The 15,992-nt window shown below is 49.7% G+C and overlaps 1 protein-coding gene and 1 long non-coding RNA gene across 3 annotated transcripts in view; one reads left to right on the top strand and one right to left on the bottom strand.

Annotated features, from left to right (window-relative positions):
• Positions 1–15,992, top strand: part of EDA (ectodysplasin A) — a 61,778-nt gene that overhangs the window by 43,781 nt on the left and 2,005 nt on the right. The window contains exons 3-7 of one of the 2 annotated variants that reach the window (XM_048319080.1): positions 8,670–8,699; positions 11,769–11,948; positions 12,749–12,783; positions 12,886–12,937; positions 15,239–15,363. In XM_048319080.1, coding sequence (XP_048175037.1) covers positions 8,670–8,699; positions 11,769–11,948; positions 12,749–12,783; positions 12,886–12,937; positions 15,239–15,363 — 422 coding nt within the window. Of the gene's footprint in view, positions 1–8,669; positions 8,700–11,768; positions 11,949–12,748; positions 12,784–12,885; positions 12,938–15,238; positions 15,370–15,992 lie in introns of both variants that reach the window. The other variant, XM_048319079.1, reaches the window with a different exon arrangement.
• Positions 7,526–10,965, bottom strand: LOC125333258. The gene is made up of 3 exons (XR_007206817.1): positions 10,867–10,965; positions 8,065–8,067; positions 7,526–7,537 (listed from the first exon to the last, which is right to left on the bottom strand). It is a non-coding gene; the product is annotated as an uncharacterized LOC125333258 (long non-coding RNA).

Here is a 15,992-nt window from a genome sequence, read left to right as displayed (position 1 = left end):
TTTGAGGAGGCAGTGCAAGAGGATTTTGCCAGCAACAGTGGCTCTGGAGTTAATTGGGAGCAGGATTTTGTCTTTGCTCGTGACCACATTTGTGCTGTGGTGTTCTTGCACCTACTCAGAGACCGGAGCTGGTTTTTTAGAGCCTTCTGGTACCAGCAGCCTGTCCTGGTGCCTTGCCACTGATCTCAAGGTAGATCTGGATAGGATGGAGGAGGTAAATCACCTTGGTTGTTCCTTGTGTCCTGTAAAGCCTTGGAAATTCCCCTTGCAGTGAGCAGGGACACGTCTGCCTTGCTCGAGGAAGTGAGGAGGGATTTTCAGCAGAGAAAGTCTGGCTTTGGAGAGCAGAGGTGAGGTTGTAGGGTGGAGAGAACCCCAGGAGGTGACTGAATCCAGCCTCTCCTCCTAAATGGGACCAGCATCGTGGCAGAGGTGACAACAGTGGAGCTGACAGACCGCTAAAGGACGGGTGCTGTTCCATCCTGCTTCTCCTACGACCTGTAGTTTTCCTCATGCCAAAAAGCCCTTAGGAAGGAGACACGCAGGGCTGGTGGGGCTCTACCTCACCTCCCTTTGGACAGCCCTTTGAACCCCATCATCCTTCTGAAGGTGGAAAAACCTGTGGAATGCATGAACACAACTCATTCATCCTGCTCCTTTTGTCCTTTCCAGCTGGGGGTTGCTCCCCATGTCCCCTTTACCTGGAGCAAAAATCAGGTTGTTGAGTGGTTGTCCTTTAGGTCTGTGTCCTGTTCACACTTCAGTTCTGATCGTCTGATCAGATTTTTTTCCTTTGAATATGATTAAAGATCAGGATGAACTAGATCACAACCTACTGCCACTGTTGGCATTATCTGTAAATTTGAGTTTAACTGTCCTTAGGAGCTTCACCAAATTATTCCCTGAGGAGTCCTGGGTTTTGTCAAACTGAGCAAAAATCTCTGAGTACTGGCAGGAGAAAAAAAACTTTCTCAACAGCAAAAAAAAAAACCTGTTCCTGATGAGAGCTTACGTGGTCTGAAGCTGTTTGAGAAGAGAGATTGCGGCTCTCTGGCATCTCGTGTCGCTCCAGGGATTCCAGGGATGAGCTGTGACTTCTCTCCGTTTGTTTTCAGCCCGATGAGCTTGAACTGGGGGCTGGTGTTTGGGATCAGAGGAATGGGGAGGGAGCAGGCTACTGATCCATGGAGCTCCTGGAGCAGCATCTGCTCATCTGGATGACACATGGATGGAGGTTTGTCCTTTGGTGGAATGTGAGGAGAGGAGCAGGGAGGCAGCAAAGGCCACTCTCATCCCTAAGCCACCACATGAGAGATGATTCCCAGCCCTTCTCACACCCTGTGGCCAAGCAGCCCCAGGAGTGACCTCGCTGCAGGACACTTCCCCTGGAGGCACATGAAAAGTCCATCAAAGAGATGAAGAATTGCCTCAAAAATTGGATGGAGCCAAGGGAGTGCCTCAGAAGAGTCCAAAATGAGCTGCAAACTCCTTGATCTCCTGGGCTGGCGGAGACTGGTTTTGGGCTGGGGCAGTTCAGTCCAGCTGGGGGGTCACAAGTGTCACTGTCCCCGAGCCATTTCTGGGGACTCAGCAGCCTCTCACTGCACAAAGGGATGGGCTGACATGAAGCAAAGGCTCCTAAAATTCAGGGCTTGTGTTGTGCAGGTGGAGCAGGCTGGGATGGTCCTCTGGGAATGGCATGGGACCAAGATCCCACTGGATGAAGGACAGGGAGGGATCGCTGCTTTGTGGGGTGCTGTTGTGGACCATCTCAATTTAATGTGTCACCAGGCAAAGACCATTAAGGGTGGCTGTGTTCCTGTGTGAATTTTGAGGAGTTTTAAAACAAGATTGAAACAAAAGCAGGGCGAGAAGGAAAAGTGGTGGCTGAGGAAAGCTGGAGTGCCCTGGGCTCTGCCCTATGGACTCACACATCCCACAGTGGTGTTTCATCCTTCCCCTACTTTGTGCCATGAATTCCCTCCCCATTCCCTTACAAAACACTTTCCCCATATTCAGATTTTTTGAAATTACTTCTAGTTCACACCCCTGACTTGGGTTCCTGTAAGTGTGGGCAGCACCTTTCCTCCACTCTCAGCAGAAGATTCCCCTTCCGCATCAAAAAACCACCCTGGGAAGACACACCAGAATTCTGTGGTAGCACAGGATGTGATTTACCTCTGGGATGTTTCCTTAGATTCATCATTTATCCTATTTTCTAAATATTCTGGAGTTATAATCCCAAAGTTGCTCTTCAAGCCCCGTTGCTTTCTGTCTGGAGTTGGTGAAGAAGCACTTTCTTTTCAGGAAAAAGGGAGAAAATTCCTTGTTTCAGTGTTTGTATCACTGACTGATAGTTCAGTAGGGTCCAAGAAGCTTTCATCTGGATAGACCAAATTTCCTGAAAATGTTGAAAACATATTGGTTCCAAACCTCCCCCGAAAGCACATGTTCTAGATTAGGCATGTGTTGGGAGCTAACATCCCTCTTTCCCCAATCCACTGGAATCTGGCATTAATAACCCCACATTTAAAAATATTTGAAAAGCTTTGCATTTCTCCTACCCATGGGAATGAAGTGAATGTCACTGCACCAGTGCTGGAAAGGCAACAGCCGAGTTCTGGAGGTTTCTTGTTCGTTGGGAAAACTGACATCCTGGATGGCAGGAGGTTCATCATCGCCTGGAATCTCAAAGAACACCTGAGCTGCTCTTTCCACCTTCAATATTGGTCAAATAGGGATAGAGGGGTTGGTTCATGGGTAGGACTTATCCCTGAGTCCTTGAGGTTGGAAAAGCCCTACAAGATCATCCAGTCCAAGCTGTGACTGATGCCATCTTGTCACCAGCCCGGAGCACCGAGTGCTACATCCAGGCCTTCCTTGGACACCTCCAGGAATGGGCATTCCACCACTTCCAGTGTTTGAAAGGACCTACAAGGCAGCCAGAGAGGGACTCCTTGTTAGGAACTGTAGTGACAGGACAAGGAGAAACAGGTGCAAACTGGAAGAGGGGACATAGGTTGGACATATGGAAGGAATTCTTCCCTGTGAGAGTGGTGAGGGGCTGGAATAGATTTCCCAGTGAAGCTGTGGCTGCCCTATCCTAGGAAGTGTCCAGGGCCAGGTTGGACAGGGCTTGGAGCCACCTGGGCTAGTGGGAGGTGTCTCTGCCCATGGCAGGGGATGGAGCTGGATGGGCTTTAAGGTCCCTTCCAACCCAAACCATTCCATGATTTTGTGACTTAATAATTTAATGTTTATTTTCTGAAGGAGTCAAAAGTGATGTGGTGTTTCTGGATGATGCCGACATCTCGTTAACCATCAGGATTTTGTCTCTGATCTGTAACCTGGGATGAGGATAATTCCTCAGTACCTGCATCCTCTCATCTCCCAGGGCAGAGTGGAGATAGAAACACAGAGGTGCCTCAGTTGAATTATCTGATCTTAACGTCCCCAAACCAGAGTCACACTTAGGTAAGAAGATTGAGGATATTCCACAGTAACTTAGTGCTAGCAAATAGGAGAAGGATCAGTAATTCCCAGTGCATGCTGAAAACAGGTTGGCACGGTCTCCAAAGGATGGATGGATGGAAGGATGGATGGATGGATGGATGGATGGATGGATGGATAGATGGATGGAAGGATGGATGGATGGATGGATGGATGGATGGATGGATGGATGGATACCCAAAACTGCTGGCTGCTGCCGTGTACCTTTCCCAAACTGGATAAACACCTTGAAGACATCACTTAATGTTATGTCCAGAATCAAATGATGCTGCTAGAACATGGTTGTGGCACTCCATGGCTTTGTCCTGCTCTTGGCAGCTGGGAGTTCTAGCACATTCAGTACCTCCTTAGGTGTATCCTTTGTTTGACGCATTCCTATAATGGTCAACCTTTTATAGGTTTGATATAAAATGAGCGTAATTACAAAGATCTGTTCCCGTCCATAAAACCAGTTGGAACTGTTTGGCAGGAATTTAAACTATTTCTTGTTAATCCACACACAGAGCTAATAAGGGAAGGCAGGGGTTTTTTAATATCCTATTTATATCAGCAGATGTCCTAAAGAAGTTTGGGATATTTCTGTATTTATAGTAAATCATAGCAGTGTGTAGCGTGCAGAAAGAGAGATTGGAGGGGGGGCAAAGTCAACTCTATTAATCTTGCTAAGAGCAAACATGTCACATGTAATATCCTTGAGTTGCATCACCATCTGGGATTTTTCTGAAGGCCTTGGAAGTGATCCAGCAGATGGTAGGGCTGCAGGAGCTGGGGCTGGAACCTGCTCCCTGAAGCATGGGGAGATGTCTTCTGCTGCTGGCTGGGCCACAGCTGGGGGTTTGCACACCAAAAACTCATCTCTTGCAAATATTTTCCTCAGCTTCAAGTGAGATGTTTGCATCTGAACCCAAAGTGCTTCTGCCAGAAGGGACTTGGAATTTCTTGGAGTGGCTTGGAATTGTTCAGAGCATTCCACTTGTGGTGGCTCTGTTTGGGTTGAGGGTCTTTTGTCATCATATAGAGACATCTTTCCTGCTTGTACCTTTCCCTCCAAGTTTACCACTCTTGCTGGCTTGACATTCCCTCCTTTTCTGATGTCCTTCCCTTTTATTTTCCCAGCAGCTGTGGAAAATCAGCTTTTGGAGGAGTCAAGCTCTGGAGCGCTGCTCACAGCCAGGGTGTCCAGAGCCCAGCATGCAGCATTCCTGCTCCCACTTTTCCTGGGGGAATCCCGTCCTCTCATGAAGGATTCAGCTGGCCCGAGTTACTGCAGCAGAGTCAGGGGCTTTTCCTACAGGAAATCCAGGGAAAGGGAATATCAATGGTAGGAGTAGATCAGATATCTGGAATGTTTCAAGTGGCAGCTTCACTAGCGATGGTTTCGGTGGTTAGGCAAAAGTAATCCCAAAACCAACATTCCAAAGGGACTGATGGACTTTGGTGAGACTTTCCAGCTGTGACCTGTGACACAGGACGGCTCACTCTGAGCCAGAAGATCCCCTCGAGACCTGTGCTCCTCCTTGGGAGCCTTCTCATTCCCAACTCAGTGGTCTCGGGGAGCAATTTGGATGTGCCAGCGCTGTCCTTGAAGCCCTGCAGGTCTTCTCATTCTTTAGCCTTTCCCAGTGGTGCTCTCCCCCCTTTCCCAGTGTTGATGGCCACCAAGGCGAGCTCACTTGCCACTTCTTGCCCTTCCCAGGAGCCTTTGTGTGGAATTCTTCTCATTTCAATTCATCTTTCTGTATCAGATGATCAGGATTGACTTCACTGCTCCTAGGATTTCGTCACTCCTTCACTGAGTGGCAGCAGGATTTCCCCATGTTTTCCAGAGCTATTTCCATTTAAGGGTTGTGTTTCTGCCTTGCCTGGCTGGGGAGCAGCAGCTGAGCATGTGCAGGTGTCCTCCAGCATCCACCAGAACACTTTTATTATTTCCCATGTATATATATTTTATAGGACTGTATATTTTGTATGACTGAATCTCATTCCATGCTTATTATCCTTCAAAGCCATCCAGCCTGTCCTGTTCTCCCAATCCTTTTCTGTATTAACAGTTCCAGCCAACCTCCCTCACCCTAAACCAAGGGGTGAACAGAGCTGACAGCTCCTTCAAGGAGGGATCAGAGTTTAAACATAAATTTAATTCCAGTTGAAAGATGGGAAAAGTAGAAGGGGATGGACTTCCCAAGGTCTGGGCCTGGTTTGACCTCAAAGGAGAGCAGACAGCATGTGGAAAGGGGGTGGGAGAGGTGGGGTTAGTGGGAAGAAGGACAGAAATCGGGAAGAATAACTGTGCTTGGGTGTCTGTCGCATTCAATCCCAGCAGACAGGACCACCTGGATCTCTAGGACATTCCTGATGGATATGGAAAGGCATGCATGAGGAGCAGAAAGGTGCACTCAAGGTTATTCTTGTAAAGAAGGGCAAAGAGGTGCCAGGGAACAGCTGAGAGGTTGGGTTGCTCTCGGATCCCATCAGGACTGGAATAAATCCTCAACTGCAGCATGGCCAAAGTCCCTGAAATCAGGGATGGGAGACATGGATCAGTCAGGAATTCTTCAAGTCAAACCAGTTTCCTTCTCCATGAAGGTGGCAGGTCTGCAGACTCTGGAGCAGCAGAAGATAGTCTGTAATTTGGTTTTTTATACGCCTGTACAGTGGAGGAACACGGTGGATACACCTGTGATCCACATCTTGGAGTGGAAAAAACCAGAGTTTTCTCTGAGACTATCCTTGGAATCAAGGCCTGCATGAAACTACAGTAAATAAACGTGGGTTGGATAACAGGCTTTGAGTCTTGAAGCCTTTCCACTGGAGGAATGGGATGGGGAGGTGGGATTGGCACTGTGGGAGAAGGGTCTGGGAAAGACTCAGGTTTGCTTAACTTGTAGGTATTTAACCATCAGTTAAGAGGTAACCAGTGGGTCAGATATATCATGGAATCCCAGACTGGATTGGGTGGGAAGGACCTTAAAGCTCACCTTGTTCCCCTGCCACGGCCAGGGACACCTTCCCCTATGCCAGGTTGCTCCAAGCCCCATCCAACCTGGCTATTTGGACACTTCCAGGGATGGGGCATCCATGATATTATAATGATATTATCTGTGTGTTCAACCACTGCATTTAACAAGTGTAAATATTTTGAAAAGTGTTCTAAAATATTTTAACAAGTTTAATGTTTAAATATTGGGTTGTGGCCTCTGAAAACCCTGGCAGAAAGGATTTTTTAATTACCATTTTTCTCCTCTGCACGTCAATGTTGGGACAACATCCATCAAGCCAAGTTTTCAAGCCTTGTGCCTCAGCACCTTTAGTTCCGAGAGGAATACTGATCTGAAATTTTGGTGGCCCTCAGCTTAGACTCAGTAATTTATTACCATTTTAGCCTAAATGGAGCAGTAGCTCATGAACTTCCCATTTTGAGCAAAACCAAGGGAAATTCTGCTGTATCAGAAGCTTCAGCTCCGCACTCCAATTAAACGATCCCCCCCTGCTCTCGGGAGGCGAACAGATGCAAACCCCAGAGAGACTCAGAAGCTCTCAAGCTTAATAAGCCTGGCTTTTTTCCCCCCTCGTGTCAGGAATATTTTTGTGTCTGTCGAAAGCTCCACTTGCAGATCCATAACATCTCTCTCTGCCGTGCCTGGAACAGATGCGTGTGTTGTAATATAGACTGCGAACATTGACATCCCATGTGGTTCTCATTCCTCCCAGTCATCTTTGAAGCTAATTGGATCCAGCCAGCCCAAATGTGTCTGGCTGGCCGCAGCTATTTGTACTTTCACTCTGGTTCTGGTGCTAATGGTGGGATCTATGGAACATGAAATAAACTCTCGTGACTCCAAGGGCTGCCGAGGCACAGCCGCTCGCGTCTTGCTGGGTTGGGATGGGCTGGGATCTTTAAATGGGATTTTTTTCTTCTTCTAATGTTGTTCACTGGCTGGTGGCTACAGCAAGGACTGGTGGGGCTCAGAAGTGCAGAATCAGGAACCTGGTTGCCCAGCCTAAAAGGTTTTGCAGTCTGGTGTGGCTTCCTAGTGGGATACTGGGATGGCGTCATTAGGAACCCACGTGCTGTCCAACCTGTGAATATTATAAAAAATACTATAAAAATATTATTAAAAATAGTAAATTAGCAGAAATTGTCATTTAGATAAGAGAATCATAGAATGGGCTGGGTTGGGTTGGGTTGGAAGGACCTTAAAGCTCATTCATCCCCATGGGCAGGGACACCTTCCACTAGCCCAGGTTGCTCCAAGCCCTGACCAGCCTGGCCTTGGACACTTCAAGGGTTGGGGCAGCCACAGCTTCTCTGGGTACCCTGTGCCAGAGCCTCAAAGGCAAGAATTTCTCCCTAAAATTCTAGATAATACCATTTAGAGATAATGTCCTTTATAGATAACACCATCATTTTCCCATGACCCAACAGCACAATGTAGGAAAATCAATATTCCTGTTGGAAAGGGATCAGTAAGGTTGATGGGTAATTTCTCTGGTCCTTTCCTCTAATTATGCATGGGAAAAAGGCTCTTCTGTTGGGAATTTACCTTTCCCCACCCCCTCAGACTCAAAGCACCCTCATTACCTTCAATTGGTTATAATTTTATCTCAGTTAAAGCTGACTTCAGTCATTGCTGTGCTAAACCCCAGGTTTTAGAGGGATTTCCCTGATGAATAGCGAGGGAGTATTTGGGGATTTTTGCAGTTCATTCCCACTCGTGATGAATTCTTGGGGAAGCAGTGGAACATGTTTCACACTTCAGCCTCTGCTCACAAAGTCCTGTCATTTCTCAACTTCACTGTAAATATTTTCTCTCCGTGCTCGGGAGGTTTGGGTTCCCATTGTTTCAAACAGCCAGTTCAGAATAATTCTTTGCTTTTGTGGTTTTTTTAGGGTTTTATTCTTATTTTTAAACAACTTGGCTCACAAGGAGTCGGCAGGGGGTTGGATCAGATGATCTTTAAAGGTCTCTTCCAACCCCAACCACTCTGTGATGCTCTGAAATTTGGGTTACTGCTCTCAGCTGAGGCCATTCCTGTGCTGCTGCATGGGTCACAAGTACCTCCATTGTCCACTTGGAAAACAAAATGGCAGTGGGGATTTTCTCTGATGAAATGATCCCTGAATTTCACTAATTTTCTTTTTTTTCCCCCTTTTGTAGGTCCAAGTTCAGTGAAAAACAAGAAAAAGGGTAAGTTTGAGTTTTAACTGAATTTTCCTTTCTGTGCTTTGTGAATTCTCTTTGGCAAACACAAGGGAGAAACCAAAGGCAGCTTCCCTCTCCAGGAAAGGCTGGAATAACACCCATAAGCACCCCTTAAAACTTCCCTAAATACTGAAGGAAGTTAATTATGTTGTACAGAAGTAATCCTGAAGGTTCTCCAATTGAAGAGTTGAGTTGAGTCAGTGCCAAATACCAGGAGTTGTTGCTGTTTGCCAGCCCTGACAAAATTCATCCCAATCCTGCCCACCTGCAGTTTGGATTCTCCTTCAGACCCACCAAACTCGGCGTGGACACACTTTGCATCCCACTTTTCCTTGTGTTACCATTTTATGAGCCCCTTCTGGGTGTTGCTCAGCCCTCAGGGTTTTGTGGACTTGATGCTGTTCCTTAGGCAGTTTGCAAAGGATTGCTGGGATTTGGGTTGTTCAGGCAGCCCTGTTTGGGGGGTTCCTGATGCCATCCTTGTTTCTGTAGGACTGCTGGGAACACTTAGGGTCCCACACTTAGGGTCCCACATTTACTACCAGGAGCTTGAGTGAAGCCTAGGATCTGAGCAGCCGAGTTTTCCATGTCCGTGCTACTGTAATAGCACATCAAATGGCTTTAATCCTTGGATGCAAACTCCAGAGCCGCAGCTGAGAGGTGGGAACAGGCCACACTTAGCAACTTCATTTGTATTTGCTCTGAGAAGCAGCGTAAAATTTTATGTTGGAGAAGTTTGTCCTAACAAAGCTCAACCCGCCTTCAATCAGCCCAACAAAAAGCAACTGATGGCTGCAGCCTCCAGAGCAATTCCAGAGGGGCAGGGGGATCTCTTGGAGCTGGATTGCATACAGCTGTATAAAGTAGCTTAATTTTATGGTATTGTCACATTTAATTCTTCTTAGAGTTGCAGTTCATTGTTTGATGAGCGAGGGTTTTGGAGAACTCCCTGCTTCTGCCTGCTCCGAGTTTTGGAGCCTGTGGGTACGGGCACGGGAGACTTGGCAGGCTGGGATTTGGGTGCTGGGACCCTCCTTGGAGACCTGATAAGGGAGCTGTCAGATAATAAATAGAATATTTTTTGTCTTGTGAGGTTTGTCAATGCAGAGAAGTGGTTGAAATGCCTTGAGGGAGGGGAAAGCACAGAAATGTGTCGCTGGGATGAGCAGTTGTGTCACTGCTGAAGCAGCAGCTCCCTGAGTAGCAGAGCAGATTTCGGAGGCAGATGAGTTAAACCAGCTGTGATGTGCATCCCTCTTGGGAAGGGAAGCCTGCAGTGACAGCAGCAGCACTCCCAGCTCCCTGTCTGCAATCCTCCCTTGGGATGGCCTGGATTGGGAGGGGGGTGTCAGTGAGAGGAGTTTGGTGTGATTTAGGGAAAATGGGTGTAGTTCAAGGGGATCATTTCCAAAGCACGCCATCATCCCGAGGAGGAGGAGTACTGGATTAGAGGAAGGCTGGATTGCGGCCAGCTCAGGTTGGAAGTCATGGCTGCTGATCTGGACAGACATATTGCTGTGGACATTTGTCCCCTGAAGCCTTTTCTCACTTCTTGTAGGACACCAGTGTGACTTTACTCACCCCTGCTTGCTTTAACTTCATTTTCTGCACATTTCAATTACGCCCACAGTTGTCCCACCCTAATGTCCTTGTGCTCTTGCTCCTGGCTAGTGGCCATCCAGAGATTCTCACTCCTGTGCTAAAACAGATGGATTTTTCCTGACACTTCTGTCCATTACAAAGATTGATATTAGTAGAGAAACAAGTACATAAATGTACTCAGAAACTATTCCAACAACCATAATTTCATATCCCAACTGCCGCTGTCATCTAAAAACGAGTTTAATTCTGTCCTACTGGGGACCTTGTGGCAGCAATTGAAGCGATTTTGCTCCATTTATGCTCCTTGGCAGAAAAGCTGTTCCAAAGTGGCATTTTAAAAACTACATCAAAAGAACATCATTTTTGTCAGGAACATGGAAAATCAGGAGAGCAGGGACCAGGCTTTCCCTGCAGAGCTTGTTTCATCCCACTTTGTGTATGTAGGAGTCAACTCCTGATGTGGCTGTGCCATTTCTCTTCCTTGGGACACGTGAGGTGTTTGAGGATCATGGTAGGGAAGAAGGCTTTTACCACAGGGCTGGTAAAATACTGGCACAGGTTTTCCAGGGAGACTGTGGCTGCCCCATCCCTGGAGTGTCCAAGGCCAGGTTGGACAGGGGCTTGGAGCAACCTGGGCTAGTGGAAGGTGTCCCTGCCCATGGCAGGGGTGGAGCTGGATGGGCTTTAAGGTCCCTTGCAACCCAAACCCGTCTGGGATTCTATGATTGTAACAGTTCTCCAGTGCTTCCATCCCCTGGATGGGTTTAGTCCTTCCCGAGCCCCTCCCTCCATCCAAAGCCCAAAATACTGAATTATTTTGAGGAACAAGCAGCACAGGGGCTCCTCCAGCAATGCTGGAGTGGAGCTGGAGTTCAGCTCTGAACTGCCCTCTGGAGGGAGACCGAGCCATGGGGATCATCTCTTAATCCTAGTGTGCAACAGGTAGGAAGGATTATCCCGGTTTTCCATCAAAACCCAGCAATCTGAGTAACTGTGGAGTGGTTCATCTGGACTGTAGCACTCCAGCCTGGGCTGGGTGCGTTGGAACGCGCTCTGGGAGCATCCTGGCCGTGTCCAGAGATCATCCCAGATCTGTAGGGATGTGACCAGCTCCAGGGCATGGGATTTGAGGACTGACCCCGTGCTGAGAGCAGAGTGACCAGAGCTGTGACCAGAGCTGTGGGAAAAGACCCCCTGAGCTTCCATCCCTTGGGAGGCCCTGGAGAGCCCCGGTGCCTCGTTTAAATGTAATTCCCAACGGGAAGGAGCCTGCAGGGTGGTGACCCGGTCCTGCCCTGTTGGCAGCATTGTCCTGGTAGTGTGGAGCTGGGGGACACCCACCCCAGCTGTCCTGAGGCTCCTCCTCATCCCTGCCTGCAGCCAGGAGTGACCCATCCCCAATCCCCCATTTCCTGCAGCTCCACAGGTGATGCCTGTCCTTGTGTTTTCCAGGTAAAAAGGCTGGTCCTCCAGGGCCCAACGGTCCCCAAGGGCCACCAGGGCCTCCCGGGCCGCAGGGTCCCCCCGGCATTCCCGGCATCCCCGGAATTCCAGGCACAACCGTGATGGGACCGCCTGGCCCCCCTGGCCCGCCGGGCCCTCAGGGACCACCCGGAGTGCAGGGCCCCTCAGGTAAGGATCTGTCCGTGCCCTCTGCTCCAGGCTGGGAATGCTGAGCTGGGAATGCCGGAGGTGTCACGGATGCGATGGCACAACGGCCTGGGGCAGGACTCGGATGTCCTGGGCCATGTGGGACAGGGCTTGGAGCAACCTGTGGAAGGTGTCCCTTGGCACAGGGTGGAACTGGATGGGCTTTAAGGTCCCTTCTAACCCAAACCATCGTGGATTTGTGGGATTCTGGGATTCCATGGCTCTAAATGGCCAGGAGCAGCAGGAGCCCCTCAGCTCCGTGCTGTGCTGCCACAGGCATCTCCTCCTTAATTAGGATTTGGCTCCCAGGGAAGGGGATGCAATGAATGACCTGCAGAGGGAAACTTGGCATCCTGGCAGCCAAGAGGTTTTATTCCCACTGTGGATCAGGGAATGAGTTGTGCAATTTTTCCTTCTAGTAGAAGCCTGTTGAATAATGAAGAATTTTGATGGTTGGACAGAAATGCCAGGAATAAAACAGGGAAATGTTGGATGAATCTTTCTCTTCTTTATGTGTTTTTTAGTATTTTTTAATATTTAATATTTCTATTTTTTATATTTTAATATTACCTGCACCCCATACCTCTCCTCCTCTTAAAACAGAGGTTTAATGGTTATAATGGGGTAAGAAAAGTGATTTCTATGGGGGTTTCAGGGTTATTTTCGGGTAAAAAAATTTATTTGTTAGGGGGTTTAAGGGTTATTTTGGGGTAAAAGAAGTTTTATTTATGGGATTTTTCACTCAACCTTCCTCTTCAACGATGTGGAATTGCCTTTTGCAGGTGCCACAGACAAGGCCAGCTCCAGAGACATCCAGGTGGGTTGATCTTTCCATGGGAAAACCCAGCTTTGGGGGGGATTTTTGTGGACTGGTGCGATGCTTCCCGCTAATCCTCAATCCCTGTGCTCTCCCTTGCAGCCAGCTGTGGTCCATCTCCAAGGCCAAGGCTCAGCAATCCAAGTGAAGAATGGTAAGGATCTCTTGATAATTGTGGGTACTGGGCAGAGCCCCTCCTGCACCCATAGAATTCCTGGGTCCCAGTCCATCCCATGACACAGCTCCCAGATTTTCCCTGCACCCATGGCCTCGTACCTGGATCCCAATCCATCCTGTGACACAGCTCGAAGATGATCCCTGCCCATCCCTGCCTTCCAATACCCCTGCCCAGACCCCCTGAGAAGAGTCTAGTGTGGAGTCTCCATCCCCATTTCCCCTGAGCTCCTGTTATCTCCCAGATTTTTCTTGTTCTGTACATCCCAGTAATTCCATCCCACTAATTCTCCCTTCTCCCTGACCTCCAGGTACGCCTTGTGCCTCCCCAGCCCCTCCATGACCAGGCCTTTTTTCCCCCCATTCTATTTTAAGCCCTCAGTGGATCCTTGTCCCGTTTCATCCCCACTTGCCCATTTTCCTCCAGTTTCCCAGGAATTTAAGGCAGGGAAGGCACAGTGGTGTGAGGACACGGAGGTGTCCAGCCACCAGCTCTTCCTGGGATCCCCTGAGCACCTCTGCCCCCACCAAGAGCCTGGAATCCCAGATCCGGCCGAGCCACTTCCCATCGCAGGCAGCTCCTCGCTCTCCTCCTCCTCCTTCCCGGATCCTCATCCAAATTCTCCCCAAGTTCCTGCTCTCCTTGCCAACAGCTGGGGCTCATTCATCACCTCCTGCCTCCCTGCTCTGGCTGTGCTGGAGAGGAGCTGCCTTGTCCCCTCCCCGAGTCCCCACATGCAGCTCCTCAGGAACCGCATCCATCCATCCTTACCCCAATCCCAGACTGGGAGGGACGCGGCTCCCGAGGGTGGGGGCAGCAGGAAGGGGCTGCAGGATCCCTGTCCACGAATTCCTGCCTCACACATGGGATGAGGAGGGCTGGCCACTGCTTCTGTGGGAAGGCAGCTTTCCCTCTCGGCAGGCGTGAGCAGCGGCAGCTGGAATTTCTCATGGACAGGGACGTGTGCTTACAGCTCCCCAAAATTAAAAGGAAACCGCCCGTTCCCAGGAACAATGTGAGGGAAAAGACGCTGTTTGCTTACGTTCAGAAAGCAATTATCCCTTCGTTACTGGGAATGCTGAGGGTTTCCAGAGGGAACGCTGCTCTCTAAGAGCGGGAATGCCCTGTGAGTGTCCTTCCCTGCTGCTCGGGAACAATCCAGAGCTGGGAGCCAGGAATGCTGTCCAGCTGCCAGCCTGGCGAGCTCCAGCTGGGGGCAGGGAGAGGAGAGGCAGATGGAGACTGGGAGGAAGAGAGTGGGATTTGACAAACTGAGGCACCTACAGAGATTGGCTCAGTTTGAGGCTCCCAGCAAAGTCTGTCCCTAGGTCTGTCCTAGTTATCCTGGTGCCAGAGGACTGGGTGGTGGATCCATAAATCCCTGACTGTGTTGAGGGACCCCAGTTAGGGGTTCTGTGTTGTGATATGATGCAATTTCCTTTTTGTTTTTAAAAACCTTAGGAGTTGTAATGGCAAAGGGTTTGTTAAAATTATCCCAATGACAAAGTCAGGAATGGTGAAGTCAAGGAACACCAGAATTAAAATCAATCGTGTGGCCCTAAGCTGCTCTCCGTGTGCCTGGAGAAGTGAAGACTCCAAGGAGCCCCTTCCAGTGCCTCAAGGGGTTCCAAGAGAGCTGGAGAGGGACTTGGGACAAGGGCCTGGAGTGACAGGAGAAGGAGGAATGGCTTTAAGCTGAAAGAGGGTGGATTTAGATGGGATGTTGGGGAGAAATTCCTCCCTGTGAGGGTGGTGAGGCCCTGGCACAGGTTGCCCAGAGAAGCTGTGGCTGCCCCATTCCTGGAAGTGTCCAAGGCCAGGTTGGATGGGGCGTGGAGCACCCTGGAATAGTGGAAGGTGTCACTGCTCCTGGCAGGGGGTGGAACGGGATGATCTTGATGGTCCCTTTCAACCCAACTCATTCCATGGTGGTTCCCTGGTAACCATTCCCATGGACACCGTAGAGAATAGGGATCCAACAAGCTCGGCTGCAGGGTCAGGAGGAGGCAGGTCTGTGTCCAGCCCTGGGATGAGCAGAGCCCAAGAGACCTTGCACAAGGGTTTGAGGATGAGAACACGGAAGGTTGGAGGAACAGGCGACCCCACAAGCCGTGGTGTGCTCAGAGCTAGAGAGGAGTCCCTGCTCCCACTCCCTAGCGTGCAATCCTGGGATTCCCTCTCCAATTTCCCTGCTCTCTGTCGTGCTGTGACTGTATTTGTGTTGCTCCTGCGCTGTTCCTCCTGACGGGTACTGAGTGACCGCCGTTTTCTCATACTGAGATCTTTCAGGTGGAGTCCTCAATGACTGGTCTCGCATCACTCTGAACCCCAAGGTGTTTAAGCTGCATGCCCGCAGTGGGGAGCTGGAGGTACTGGTGGACGGCACATACTTCATCTATAGTCAGGTAGAAGTGAGTACGGTCCTAGGCTAACTCCTCCTATTCTTGTGTTCCGGTGGAAGCCTTGCATGAACCACGAGAGGGCTCCAGACAACAACCAAATGCCAACAGCTCGTGCGGAGCTGTAACCGCTTCAGGATGGGTGTGGGGAGGAGTGTCACACCCCTGTCACCGCCGGGACACCACCCGCCAGGGATTAGTCACTGAAAGCACACCCCACAGCCGCCAGTCCCGGGCTTGTCCCCCCAGTTATCTGTGCGGTCATTCCCTGAGCCTTCCGAACCTCCCTGCAGGCAAGGCACTGAGCTCAGCGCTTTAAAGGACCCGAACGCTGGTCATTTGGGGTTATTTTGGAGCTGTGTCACTCTGGACTCCCAGCCCAGGTGGTTTGGCCAGATTCCAGCCCAGGTGACTCCGTTTGCCTCACCCTGCTCCGTGTAGCTCCACCCCAGCACCGGCTCTAGGATGAAGTGGGCCATGGGTGTCAGGTGCTCTTCTGTGGAACTGGTGACATCTGTCCAGTTGGGATGGGGACAGAAAATACAACTCCACATGGGCCAAAGTATTACTGTTTCCCAAGTGCTTGATGCTGATTGCTGGCCACAGTGTTGGGCCACTGAAGCCTCATCATTTGT

The sequence above is a fragment of the Corvus hawaiiensis genome, chromosome 14, assembly GCF_020740725.1.
Source record: "Corvus hawaiiensis isolate bCorHaw1 chromosome 14, bCorHaw1.pri.cur, whole genome shotgun sequence".
Classification (NCBI taxonomy): Eukaryota; Metazoa; Chordata; class Aves; order Passeriformes; family Corvidae; genus Corvus; species Corvus hawaiiensis.
This window is presented reverse-complemented; position numbering and strand designations above follow the sequence as displayed.